Below are 15,570 nucleotides of genomic sequence, written 5' to 3'. Positions count from 1 at the left end.
TATTTTTTTTCTCCATAATTGAGGGGCTGTATACTATAATGTGTTACGCGCCATGTTAAGGGGGGAAACCTAATTGTAACTTTCAAAAAATTTATTTTTTATTTTTTTCATTTTCTTAAAGTATATATATTTAGAAATTTTTTATTATTTTTTCTTTTATTATATGACTCTTTGTGACTTAAAAAAAATTTCTGCTAAACAAAAAAAAATAAATTGAAACTTTAAATGCGTTTTTCTCAAAATCACATTTTTTATGATTGCGTGCAGTCTAACTTAAACAAATATTTAACGATTATAATGAGATTTGGAAGTTTTATTCTTTATAAAATAACAAAGAATATGAACCACCATTTAAGGTGATATCACGATTTTAAGGATGTTTTTTTTGTGTAATTAGTGTAAAAAAAATTGTGAAAATTCAAGAAAAAATTTTAAACACCTTCAAAATTAATTTTTTTTATTATTTTTACCTAAAATGAGGTTCATATTCTTAGAAAATAAGTTAAGAATGTAAGAAATTTTTTTTTTAAATTTTAGTTAAAAATAAAAATTGCTACACGTCACGCAAGTCGAGAAAAAATATCAGGACCATCAGTGGTTACGACAGCATATCTGCCTTATTTCTGGTTAAAATAAATCAAAAGAATTTATAAACATTGTTCAAAACACTAATAAAAAGATGCCTAAATGTAATTGAATTTTAATTTATATTTCCCCCCCAAAAAAAATTTTAAAAAAATCCATAAAAATGAGCCACCTAATGTGGTTTCCCCCCTTAAGTGAATGGCGCGTAATACATTATAGCATCCAGCCCCTCAATTGTTCTTCCTCTTTTACAACTGACAAGTATGTAGAACCTTCATCTGCGTTTATAAACTAGAAAAATTTGCAAGCAATAGATATTTGCTTACATTTTTTGCGCCCAAACGTAAAAAAATAGTTTTTTGCAATGGCGGATCCAGGGGGGGCCACGGGTGCTTGGCCTCCCCCCAAAGAGTCAAATATTCCTATGAGATAGAAAGAGATAACATTTTTTTTATTTTTTTGGATAGTTACGGAAATTCGTTTTATTTGAATATAGGAGCTGGGGCAATTTCACAGTTTGAAAATTTGGAAAATATAAGCCTAATCTTACAAGTTTTCGTTGACCAAAGTTGGATCCATTTTTGTATAACTTTACGGCGTTTGAGGAGGGGTGTGATTTAGCATATCTATTTTAGGAACTACAAGCTTTTCTTTGACATGAACAGATGTTAAGGGGATGAACGTGCACGACTTTCCCTGACAAAAATATAAACCTCAAAATGAGATTTTTCATATGGGATATATCCCATATGAGTTTTTTTGTTACTGTCACATACATTAGACAAATTTTATATTCGTATATAAACTAATACTATGTAATAACTGTCGTATTAAAATCTGACAACTTCGCAGCCGTCAATAGCACGAATGTTATTGTTTTATGTTTAGTTGGTTAGAATTAGAATATTCTTTATTAATGCAGAAAAATGTCAGTGCATGTAATTTATCGTTGGGAAGGAAATTTTTTAAAAAACCTTTTTCTATTTTACTTTCAATTTCATTACATTTATAACCATAAAATAATAAAAATATCAGTTTCTTTGTTTACCAGTTTAATATCGCAAGTAAAAGTAACGTTGTCGCTCTTCTTCCTTTATTATTTAAAAAATGCAACAGATCATATTTTTTTACTATTTTCTAAAATTTGTTAATATGTTTCCGGTAACATGGTATAATTTTTATTTTAAACGATTTGTGATATTCCCATGTACATATTTTTTTAAAAACATGAATTTATTTGGATTTCTTTCAACATTTTTTTTCAATTAAAAGGATAAATTTCACATATCTCCATAAGAATCAATGTTAAAAGTTTATAATTTAAAATTTGTATTCTTCAATAAATCCGTAGTAAACAGACTCCAAACTTTGCAAGAAATTTTTTTTTACGTAAAACTTTTGATAATTATATGTAAAAAAGTGTGTTTTCTAATTTCCAAAAAACGTGCACGTACATCCTTGCTTAAAGGCATTTTATGATTTGAATTAAAATTATCATTTATCAATAAAAACAGAAGTTATGTCACTAAATTTCTTAGGAGACTGGTGATTTGAATTAACATGGTCACTACATTCTTTAAACCACTATCATTTTCAATAAATAATCCTCTTTTTAATTTTTTTTCGCGATACCTTTTTATCCTTGAATATGGTGCCTTCAATTAAAATATTTTAGATGTACATTATCATGAGATGATATTTCAGAGGATGTGGAAGGAGTGCTCTTTTGTAAATTATTATTTTAACTAATGACGAGAATTTATATTGATGAGAATTTATGGTAAAAATTTGAAAGAAAAAAGTAGAGTTTTTAAGAAAATCGACATTATTTATTTTTAGAAAACTATCTCCTATTTCGTTAATTTTAAAGATTTGTACAAATTTTAAATTGGATTTTGAAGAGAACTAACCCAACTACAAGTTTTAAGAAAAAAATTTTGATTAACCTTAAAAATAATTAAAGGAAGGGATTTATCATTCGGTAATTAATATTAAAAGTGAAAGAAGTTAACAATCTTTCCGAATCAATTTAGCTGTCCTAATACTTGGAGAATCTCGGTGTTCATGTAGCTCAGTGGTCAGAGCAGTCTACTGGCAATAGAAAGGTCGTGGGCTCGTATCTCACAATGCAGGTAAATCTGTGTCTTGATGTTGGTCGGTCAGCATGATTTGAAATGGATTCAGCCAAGGCGACCACCAGACGTGGTGTTTTAAAAAAATTAATATTCTGCTAAAATGTAGTGCATGGCCCACCTTTAATATTGTAACAAAGTAGTTCGATGCGTTTCTAAAGTGGTTTCGAGAGAAACGCGTTTGAAATCCATATGATGGACGCTCAGTGGTGGCAGCGTTCTAGGTAGTGTTATAAACAATTAAAAATTATGTTTTATGTTTTGTAATTTTATTAATTTATAATTTTTATAAGCGAATATGTTCAATATTTGAGCCGCTGGGTCGTAGAAGGGCACGTAAATTTTTCCGCAGAATACCGTAAGACATATTTTTGTTTTTATTTGATTGAAAAGTTCTTAAAATTGTTAGAAATATCGCGAGTGAGTACATATAAGTGAAAAATGTCATTAAATTTGCAGTATAAAAGAAACACTTTTTCCTAAATATTTCGAAAACGATAATAGATAGTAAAAAACTTCATGAGAAAAAAAGATGCGCAATGAAATTTCTATAAGGATATGTATTCGAAATATTTAAATTCAGAAGTTGAATATTGAATGTACAGGGGAGTTAGATTTCGGCAGAAAAAATTTTACGTGCCCTTCTACGATCCAGCAGCTCAATTTTCAAAGACTTAAATTTCTATATTTTTATAAATTATTTATAACTTATTATATAGTTTATATTTTTTAGTTACTACAAATCAATTGAATTTTATGAATATTTAACACCTGCAAGAAAACTTTTTTTAAATTATCAATTTAAAAAATTGTAAATTGTTCTTATGATATTTTTAATTGTTTATAACACAGTATAGTAGGGTAACTGCACCAATTGCCGAGGGTGCTCCAATTGTCGAGGATAATAATTTTCTTTTTTAGATAAATAGTATAATATATAATATTTAAGAACAAAAAAAATTTCTAAATAATCTTTGTATTTTCAACTGTATATTTATATATACAAATTTCGTAGCAATTCTACTGAAATAATTATTTAATTAATATTATAATTCACTGCTGTGAAATTTACACGAATCTCCATTTTCTTAATACTTCAGGTTGATTAAAACAGATTTTTAGAAATGTAAATTAAACGTATTTATAATGACTTTTTGTGTACAAAATTATTATTATAATTTTGTACACGAACTAAATTAATTTTGTATGCATGTTTTTTTGTTAAAAAAAAATATTTAATATTTTTTAAAAGCAAATCATCAGTATTTGGTTCCTTTTTTTTGACAGTTCCATTTTTCGAGGTAATGACTCGAAAATTGGTGTAGTCACTTTTTTCGCTGATGCACCATTTATCGATGGTTAAGTGTTTATTTACTAAACGTCAAACATAAATGCCAAACATTTATAGGTACAGAGAAAAAGAAAAAAAATGCTCCAAAAATTTACAACCAACAGAAAATAATCAACCAAAAAAACGAGGAAGACCGAAAAAAAATTAATAAAAAAATGCATTATTTAAAACTAAAAAATTTTGTACTATAGTTTAATTATAATTAACCATTATATTTACAGTTCGTAATAAAAGTTTATTTTATTCGTTTACAAATTTAATGTGACTTAAATTAATTTATTTTTTTAATTAATGTCTGATTAACAAAATTGATTAAATTTAATTAACTTATATTTATAAAAGTTTAAAAAACAGTTAAATAATTTTCTGTCCTGTATCATCTACTATAAAAATGTTTTATATCGATATTATAAATTATTCAATTATAGTTAACTAAATATATTTGTTTTCTGGTAATGTTCTATAATATTTTTATCGAAAAAATAAATATCTACTCGATTTTCTAATATCTGTACAGGTTAATTGTTAGGTTATATTGGGTTATATGTTTAAAAATGTCATACCCTCGACAATTGGAACAGACCCTCGAGAAATTAGCACAAGACCATCGACAAATGGTGCTTTTGCTCGATTGACTTTTAAATATATTTTTTGCTTAACAATTTAGTTTATATTAAAAAAATAAATATGAATATTAAACATTATTAGATCCTTCGTCCAAATATACAAAAATCAAATTTTTAAGTGCATTTACTTCCGAGAAAAAAAATGTCAAAGTCACATGTTGCCTAAAACCCTCGACAATTGGTACAGTTACCCTATATTGTGAAAAGTAAAAATCTGCAAAGAAAATCTCGGTCCAAGATTTAAATTTGGAAAAAGTGAACTAACTACCTATAGAGCGCCACACATGAGCGTCTATCTTATGGAAAATTACAAACGAGTTTTTCTCAAAAACACTTCAGAAGCATCGAACTGCTTTGTCACAATTAAGGGGTTACACCACTTTGAAATTTTCAAAAAATTCAAAAAAATTTTTTTTGCTTAAAATACTCCTTATGGTCACCAAAATGATATGTCATTAGTTATATATCGATATCTCAAGTAAAAAGACAATTTTCGAACTGTTCAAGCAGGGTCGCGCGCCAACGTTTACATTGTAATGAAAACTTTAAACGCGTTTTTCTCAAAACTGTATTTTAAAAATCGGTGGACACTCTGGATGCCACAAATTTTAATCGATCCTATTAGTTCTTTTTTTATTTTGTTTGTGATATATTTATCTAGCGAAATACGTACGGATTTTTCGAAATATTAATATTTAAATTTTCTAGACAACTTTAAATAATGAAATTTAGGCAAAAATATGGACTTTTTCCTTCAAATCGATGCCATTTTGCGAAAAATAAATTTTTTTTAAAACGGATACGTATTTCGCTAGATTTTGAGCTACAGAAACTAAAGCATTTTTACTTTTTGGTCTAGCTTAATTCTGGACCGAGTTATAGTGTCCACCGTATGGCGATACATTTTTAAAGCACTTTAACATATCATCTGTCAAACTGACAATTTAAAAAAAAAGAAATTTATATATATTTTTTTGTAGTTCAAGTTACAATACCCTACTGTAATTTAATTTTCCTAAAAAAATTTTTATTCTTCAATAAAAATTGTTGAAAAAGCTTATGTTTTGAACGGTTCAAAGTGGTGTAACCCCTTAAAGGTGGATCATGTACTACATTTTGGTAAAATATTAATTTTTTTAAAAACACCACGTCTAAAGGAGCATTCAGACCTCTGCAGACTGCCTGCCTGCGCAGACAGAAGATCCTTCACACCTCACTTTTCCCGTTGAAAAATGAGGGAAGATTTGAATTTTAATAGATATTCAAATCTTCCCTCATTTTTCAACGGGAAAAGTGAGGTGTGAACGATCTTCTGCCTGCGCAGGCAGGCAGTCTGCAGAGGTCTGAATGCTCCTTAATGGTCGCCTTGTAAGAGAAATAAATAATGAAACTAACAGAAAATTGAAGTCCTTGGCATGACGATAACGGAAAAGAGAATTGTGTATCATAGCCCATCCAGCCTGTGACAATATCGTACACAATAACACAACCTAATGAATGTGCTAATATCGACACTTTGCCTTTCCATCCAGGATGTCGATTAATAAACATTGAGTATAACCTATTTAATTCTTGTTGAAGACCACTTCTAACTTCACCTCCATAAAGAGGACTTGTATAATATAAAATATCCATTGCAGATGTGTTCAAAAGATTGCGAATACTTAAAACACTATACGGAGTAATGGCATCAACAATATCTGAAAAATTTAATGCAAAGGCTAAAAATGTCCCAAAAATGTATTTCTTTGTCTTAGTAAAAAATATTTGAGTAAAGTAATTATTTTTCTAGGTATTCTGACAGTTCCCGAGGTTTTTGATTGGCTTTAATAAGAGATCTAAAGAAAAAGCGAAAATTTTCGTTTTCAAATTTCTCAAATTAGTAACTTTACTCTGAGATTATTTATGTCCATAAGTTATGTTGACTTAGTTAAACTTGAATTAATATTATTACTTTATTTAAATAAATTTTAAGACCTTTTTTAAAAAGATAATAAATAAATTGTTAAATAGTGTCTAAAATATTATACGAATTTTGTTGTTATTAATTTTTTTCGTCCTCGTACTTAAATGCTTCCAAAAATGTCAAAAAGTACACCTTTTCTTAATTCATATCGCTTTGTCAAGAACATTTTACAACTGACAATGAGTAAAATATTTAACCAAAAGAGTATTAAAGTTAAGTAATAAGCGCTATGATTGCTAGTATAATATTCTCTAAATTCCTAAAAAATAAAAGTAAATACGAAAAAACTATCCTCACTTTATGTGAACAATAAGGAAGAAGAGATTAAGCAATTACAATGTAAAAATATGAGGGTCGGGGTCGGTCCACCCCCACTATTTTTACAAAATGTTTTGCCAATCACTTATATCAATGGAATCAATTTAATTTGAATATTGTGCGTTGAAGTTAAGGTCATAAACAATCATAATTAATTATGTTTAAATTTTCCTGTATTCAAATAAACACTGTTAGCTCGAATTCCGTATAGGTCAAAAATTAATTTAACCAATCCCACTATGAGAAAAAACAGGGCGCGTTGCAGCACATTTTCGAGTCATGTTGCGCGACTCAACCCTGTGTTCTGTTAGACACTTTTCTGGGACGCGCAGCGTTCCCCTGCTGATTCGAGGCGAGCTGTATTTAAAGTGTATTACACGCTCTTTGGGGAACGCTGCACGCCCCAGAAAAGTGTGAAGAATTTAGGGTTAAGTCGCGGAACGTGACTCGAAAATGTGATGCAACATGCCCTCTTTTTTCTCAGTGCACATAGCACATTATCTTCCCCAGTAGCACGTAATATTACAGCAATATTGAGAACACTGCCTTAACATTACCAATATTGCCTCAATGTTGCTGGAATGTTCCCATTACATGCTACTGGGGTTACTGTAAGCTTACCTTCTGCCTACAAGAGACATTCGTGAAGTTTACCAGTAAACTCAAGGTAAACTCAGAGCAACCGTGATATGTCCGCCCCTTAGTAAGCTTACACGGTAAGGTTCAGGTAAGATTACTGGAAGCTTACATTGACCTTACAGGGTAAGTTTACCTGAACCTTACACCTTACACCCTCGTTAACACGAACTTGAAGGGACCGAAAAATTAGCGAAAAATTACCGAAAAATAATTCGTGTTATCGAGGCACTTATAATAAATAACATAAAGTACCATAATTAATAATTTTGCTTTTAGGTCGATATTCGATTGTTTTCTTTCACTCATAGCAATATAAACACTATTTCTTGTATTATTTGACGGAAATACGTTTTCATACTAGTAGATATACAGGAAGCGTTCTAGACACAGATCCCTGCACCGACATGTTACCGACACTTTTAGCCCAGACTCAAACCATTTGGGGGGGGGGGTTAAGATTCTGATGCTGAGGCGGAAATGACGTCATACACATTCCTGCACTGACACTTTTAGCCCAGATTCAAACCATTGGGGGGGGGTAATATTCAGACCATGATTCTGAGGCGGATATGACATCACGGGTGAGGGTGCGATTCAGACCATGATGCTGAGATGGATATGACGTCACACTTCCTAGAATTTTTTCTTGTGTAATTTGATATATTCTTATCTAAGGAATTTTTACCAGTTACTTGTTGTTTATAATGTCTTTGATTTATTGCTTCCGGTTTGGGATTTATCTAAGGAATTTTTCCCACGTGTAATTTGATACCTATTTATTTCTTGGAATTATTGTCTTTATTTAAGCTATTGTTTTACATGTAATTTGATATCCTGTTTATTAGATTCTTATCTAAGGAATTCTTCCCATGTACTTGTTGTTTATAATATCTTTGATTTATTGCTTTCGGTCTGCTTTATACAGTTTATTTATTTTGTTTTGACTAAGTTTTATCTAAGGAATTTTTTTACAAACATTTTCGGTACTTTTCATAAGAATGCTTTTGATCTTACCGCAATTCTAAGAAAACTATAATTAACTTCAAGGTTAAATAGGTCATATCTTGTGTATATAAAGAGAGCAATTTTTCTAAACGAAATCATTCCTGCAGTTTAAGTTGGTTGATGAACATATTATTAGCAAAGCATAGTGAAATTCAAGTGCGATTAAACAAATTAATACAAGAAATTGATAAAGTTAAAAGCTTAATTGAAGAAAGGTCGCAGTTAAATATTTTAGTGAAAAAATGTGAAAATTTAAATTTAAGTGATAAAAATGAATTTCGATAAATTAAACAAGGCAAGCAAAGTCTTGGTCACCAAAACAACAAAGGAGTTAACCATCAATGCATTCTATAAAGTAACAGACATTCGAAAAATTGATACGAAATTTGGTCTGAAAATTGTTGCTGAAATAAATAATGAATTTAACACTTTTCTACCACCAAGAATGCTAAAAATATTTGAAGAGAATGCAAATCTTTTCAACAGTCTAAAAGCTGAAGCTGTCAGAGGTGGTGTATATTTAAGAAATCGTGGAGGACCTTACAATCAGATAGAGTTTGTTCCTGAGGGAGTTGACCAGTAGTTGACAAAAAAATGTCGTATTTACCATGCAGAGAAATGTTATTATAAAAAATTTACAACTTGAATCCATCATTTACAAAACAAACGGAGATTGTGATGCAATAGTGCTGGATTGTGAAACGTTTACAATACGTTTTAGTGTTACATATCGTTTAATATCAATTAAGCGTTTAGATCAATCTTTTATATTTAGTGAAACGTCATTTGCAATATTTAATGAACTTATTCCTTGTGTCAAACAAAAATATGTAGAACTATCAAAATTCAATTTGCAGTATAGTAAAGATATAATTGTAAAGTCTATTGCAGAATTAATCTTTAAAAATAATGTAAAGTGTACAAAACATGCCACGGATTTTATTAAAAAAAATTACAGTAGAATACTTCAAAAAGTGATGGGAAGAACTAATGTTTTAAATTTAGAGACGTTATTGCTGGAACTAGTCACATTTCACTGTAAACAAATATCGAATGAAGCTATTCATCAAATGTCAAATATTCAATGTATAAATGGTCGTTTATTGTAAAAGACAGGATAAATAAATACAAGAATGCATACAATTCAATTTATTTTTATTTTAACCTTTCTCAAATACATTATAATTCAGATTCGTTTATCCAACTGTTATGAGAATTATTAAAACCTAACCATTTTACAAATACATTAGATCCTCGTTTTTTTAATACTTTTTCAACTAAATATACATCTGGATATTCAACTTTAGAAAGTTCTTGCTCGTAAAAACATCCACTTATTAGATTTTCCTGATAATCCTTAAAGATATATGTTATTGGATTAGTATTTTTTACATCGCTTATAGTAAATATTTCTGTAGTCCAATTTGGTGTATAACCTTTCTCAAAAACATGTTTAACTTTACTTATACGTACTCTATCTCCAACTTTAAATTTCTTATTATATTGCCTGTTTACTGCAACTTTTTTAAATACATTAAACAACTTATTTTCATTTTGAGCATTTACATCTTTCGGTTTCATTTTTATTGTCCGATGTCTACTATTATTATACGCATTTACTAAATCACTTAATATATCTATCCATTTGTAATTACCGCGTAAACTAAATTGCATCCACATTTTATTCTTCAAAGTACGATTAAATCGTTCACAAATTGACGCTTTCAAATTACTATGAGTAGAATACAAATTAATGTTATAAATTTTTAATAAGATTTTCAAAATGTGAATTATAAAATTCTTTTCCTTTATCTACTTGCAAATTTTTCGGTATGCGTTTTTTAATTAAAATATATTTCATTGCCGCAGTCACATCTTCACCTTTTTTGGACTTTACTGGAACAGCCCAGGCAAACTTTGAAAATGTATCAATGACGGTTAGGTATCAATGACTTGTAACCTTATTTTCTCTCGCATAAGGTTGCATTTCAACAAGATCAGCTTGCCAAGTCTCGTCAAAACCTCGAATGTCAACATTTCTTCGCTTATAATTTTTTCTCGCTGGTTTATGTAACTCTTTCACTTGTAACCTTATTTTCTCTCGCATAAGGTTGCATTTCAACAAGATCAGCTTGCCAAGTCTCGTCAAAACCTCGAATGTCAACATTTCTTCGCTTATAATTTTTTCTCGCTGGTTTATGTAACTCTTTCACCAACTGTAGTTTTTGATCCTCCATTGCTAATTACCTTCAAGTGTGCGCAGTCTGCTGTCTAATTGTAAAATAATGTCTTTGTTGGTAGACATCATCTCTATATTTCTTTCAATACTGATTCTTAGATTCTCAAAATATTTTTTTATCAAATCTTCTAAATCTAAAATCTTTACAATATTGTCATTTACATCGTTTCTCACAGAGCCAATTACATCATAGATGGCGTTCGCTTTAGATTCAATAACTTTGTTTACAATATTCAAGTTTACTGCATCATCGTTGCTCTCAGCATTAGCTACGTTACAAAGTTTCTTATTTTCAATATTAAAATCTCCTTCGGCAGTCAACTTATATCGAATATATCGATACTCATGATGAAAATGATAAAAATTTCTACAACTGTTAATTAATAAACAATTCCAGCTTCTCTCAACTCTTCAATAATTGATATAATATCATTATTATGACTGGGATTTCCAGCTGCTTGAGATGCCAAGAGCAATCTTAAGCGATCAACCAATTCATTAGGATCATCCCAATAAACATAATCAATTTTTGCATCTTCTTGTTGAGTCATATATTCTGGAATTAAACCTTCACCAGAATGTACTGCAATATAGTTTAGATATTTTAAACTCTTTTTATCTCTAACAGCGCCATCTGCTTTGTAATATTTTTTATGAGCATTAGTTGATATTACAATATTTTTATAATTTTCCCGATCAACTACACTTAAAACAGCTTCTTCTGGAACTTTTTTGAATAAAAGCTGAAGTAAACCTTTCGTTGCAGGATATGTTTTATTACCTACACTAATATTATTTTGTTCAAAATTTATTCCTGAATTACCAATCATTAATTGCCCTTTAGATAATTTACAAACTCCATATGAAGGATCTAAATCTTTTCCCTTTTCATCCAACATTTGAAGATATAAAATAGCACCATCTTTCTCTGATTTATCTACATCTCCATTAACATCTCCATTATTATCATCATCATGATCATCATCATAATCTTCACCGTTATCATCATCATAATCATCACCGTTATCGTCATCATCAGCAGCTGTTGCAAATGATAAGTCATCTCTTAAAAATGAATCATTCTCTCTCTTAATTTCTTGATCTTCTTCAAACTCTAAAGGAAGGTCTCTCTCTCTCTTTCAATTTTTACTGATCGAATTTGTTTAACAATTTCAATGTCGTCAACTAATTTCTGAATTGGTGTCACTATAGGTTTAAAGGTATTATTTAAAGTATGTTCAATTTCTTCCTTGCCCAATTTCATCAGTCTATGCTTTCGTCGAATAGCACCACTGGCTTTTGCAATTTGACCAAGAATATCTTTTTACTTTCGCAAATGTTTCAAGTGTGTAGAAGACATGTTGATTGACCAATGTCTTGAATGAAACTGTTTACAAAGAATATCATTTCTCTAATTTTATAAAACAATAAAAACATTTTCTATATCTACCTTCATTATTATCACGATCTTTATCAATCACAATAAAATCATGCTTATTTTTCCAACAAGAGTTACAAAGTTTTTTAAATTCTATAAATGTCATATCAGTATTTACATGATCATAAATATGTCTAAGATTCATTTCATCTTGTTTAAATAAACAATATACAAATAAACAATATACTAGTAAATTAACATTGTCACGTATTAAATGTTTTGGAATGCGCGCATATGTTTGACATAAATAAAAACAATCCACAGCTTTGTGTCTTCCCATAGCAAAAAAAGCTTTAATATTATCTTGTTTTTCACATGCTACGTCATCAAATATGAATATTGAGTTTGGTAACGCATTGTTTTGTTCTACAACATTCATATGTTCATTAAATGGAAAGTAGCCAACACCCTCTACTGGTTGCAATATGTTTTCTAAAAATTTGTATTTTGGTTGATATAATGATTTTGAGTACACATAAACATTTTCAAATCGTAATCCATTGGGATGTATTAAAAGAGCAAGTAAAGCATTTGTCTTTCCACAATTTGACGGTCCACAAAATATTGCTCGCACACTATTTGGCAATAAATTACCATGACGATTTTCTGTTTTCTTATTACAATCTTGAACAAGAGTGTCAAAATTGTAGACTGGGAATTTAATTGACTATGTTTCAAACTCCATTCTTACGATAACTGAGGTTAAAACTATAAATACAAGGCTTTTAATAGTTTCAATGTCAGTTCACTGTAGATACTTGTAACGTTTGCATGCAAGTCCAATAATGACATTTATGTGGATCTAATTTCATAGGAGATGTTTGCGATTTTGTGTCGATGGTTAACTCTTTCATGCTTTGGGCAAGGTCTACGTTAGGCCTTACTGTTGGAGGCAACTGGGATAATTGACTATTACTGTGATAATTGACTATTACTGTCATAATTTTTTGTTAGATCATTAAAGGTCGACTGTTTGTAGTCAAATGACAAAAACTATAAATACATTGGTTATATAGATTTCCACTTTAGTCTTAAAAAAGTTTTCTTACCGTAAAGAATATAAATATGGGTGTAAATAAAAAACAAATTAGTTTAAAGAAAACTTCGAAAAGAGTAAGACGAGGTAGAGGTGTGTTGAATAAAATTATCAATAAATTACCTTTCGAACTTCATATACCTGGCTATCAATACTGTGGTCCAGGAACAAAATTAACGAAAAGATTAGCACGAGGTGATCCAGGAATCAACCCTCTCGACGCTGCTTGTAAACAGCACGATATTTCTTATTCAAAAAATAGGGAAAGTGTAAAAGCGAGAAACGCAGCTGATAGAGTACTTGCTTATAAAGCTTGGCAACGTGTGTTTGCTCCTGACGCAAATTATAGTGAAAGAGCTGCAGCTTACGCAATAACAAATGCAATGAAGGTCAAATCAAAATTTGGTATGGGAATCAAGTCAAAAGAAAATATGAAGAAAAAGAGAGAAAATAAAAAATCAACGTTGAGGAAGATTGTAACCGCAGCTAAAAAATCTATGAAATTAGATACAAATGCACGTTTGGCAGTTAAAATTGCTGGTGGCAGGCGAAAAATTAATAAACCTCGAGTTTTACCGATACCTTCTAAAGTGGGAGGAATTTTACCTTTTCTTACTCCTTTGTTTGCGGGTTTAAGTGCAACAGGGGCTCTAACAGGGGGAGCAGCTGGCATAGCAAAAGCTGTAAATGATGCAAATTCTGCAAAACGTCAACTAGAGGAAAGCAAGCGACATAATCAAACAATGGAATCTATTGCCTTAGGAAAAGGTCTCTTTCTAAAACCATATAAAGCAGGACTAGGCCTTCATCTAAAACCATACAAAGTAGGACAAGGATGCAAGTCAAAAAACTTGAAGTAAAGCTACCTCACCGTGCGCTAACAGATTTAGATTTATTAAAATTTGCAAAGCGTTTAAAAATTTCATATTTTCGAGGAGTTTTTATGAGAAATGAACTACCTATGCGTGGTCCTAAAGAAAATAAATTTGCAATTATTAATCTAGATGATAAAGATGGTCCTGGTACACATTGGTGTGCATATAAAAAGAATAAAGATAAAATCATATATTTTGATAGCTTTGGTAATCTTCGACCACCTGCGGATCTTGTTAAATATTTTGGTGTTGGTAGCATAAAATATAATCATAAACGATATCAAAACTATAATATGTATGCGGACATTTATGTCTTAAATTTTTATGTAATCAATTGAATATTCCTGATTTGTATACTTTGCATATAAATAAATGATATTCTTGGTTTAAATGTCAGTTATTAATTTGACCTCATCATGGACGATTCACTTTTTTTAACGTTGTCTGGAAATTCTTCCATCTTAGAATCTCAATTTTTTCCACCAATAGAGTTGTCTAATTTTAAAAATTATGCTCTTGGTCTTGTTGAATTTTTAACTTTTAATTCTATTCCTAATATAGATGTTGGAAAGAATAAATTTTACGTAGGAAATGAAGAAATTATTATACCCACAGGAAGTTATGAAGTTAGTGATATTGAGCAAGTTTTGCATTTAATTTTAAAAAATAAAGGAATTAATTTTAAACCCAATGATTCTATAGGTAGTTTGTTAGGATTTTCTCCTCGCAAATTAAAAGCTCAAGAATACTATGAGTCTGATCAACCAGTATCAATCATTAAAATAAATTCATTAAGAGTAGAATGTAATATAACAACGGGAGCATACACTAATGATGAAAAAGTGCATACAATTCATGAATTTTTTCCTATTGTTCCACCAGGATATAAAATAGTGGAAGTACCAAATCACGTCATTTACTTGCCAGTCACTGTCAAGACAATAGACTATATTCAGTTGCGAATTGTAGACCAAGACGGAAATTTAGTTAATTTTCGAGGGGAAACTATAACAATAAGGCTTCATATTAAATCCCTTAAATAATGGGTATTGTTTTTAATAATAGGAAAAGGATTGGTTTTGGTTATAAAATTAAAACACAATGCCAGAATCAAATCAGTCGTCGGCGAATCTTGAAGAGATTAACACCTCAGAACCTACAACTACTAAAAAATCTCGGTCTAAAGATTGTAAAAAAAGGAAGAGAGTAAAAAAGAGATTTAAGGTTATTTTTACTTGTACTTGTGCCTTTGTATTTCAACGTATTATTATTTGCAATGGAAGGGGAAATTTTAAATATTGATTCACCAGTAATTTTTGATGAATCTATTGCTCATTATGAAGTTCATGCGCAACAACCA

General features: G+C 29.9%; 1 protein-coding gene across 2 annotated transcripts in view; it reads right to left on the bottom strand.

Moving 5' to 3' along the window:
- LOC122503295 (phospholipase DDHD1-like) overlaps positions 1-15,570 on the bottom strand; it is a 264,104-nt gene that overhangs the window by 90,981 nt on the left and 157,553 nt on the right. For both annotated transcript variants that reach the window (XM_043613775.1, XM_043613776.1), the window contains exon 7: positions 6,090-6,394. In XM_043613775.1, coding sequence (XP_043469710.1) covers positions 6,090-6,394 — 305 coding nt within the window. The remainder of the gene's footprint in view (positions 1-6,089; positions 6,395-15,570) is intronic.

This window comes from Leptopilina heterotoma, unplaced genomic scaffold (genome assembly GCF_015476425.1).
Source record: "Leptopilina heterotoma isolate Lh14 unplaced genomic scaffold, ASM1547642v1 Lhet_256, whole genome shotgun sequence".
Classification (NCBI taxonomy): Eukaryota; Metazoa; Arthropoda; class Insecta; order Hymenoptera; family Figitidae; genus Leptopilina; species Leptopilina heterotoma.
This window is presented reverse-complemented; position numbering and strand designations above follow the sequence as displayed.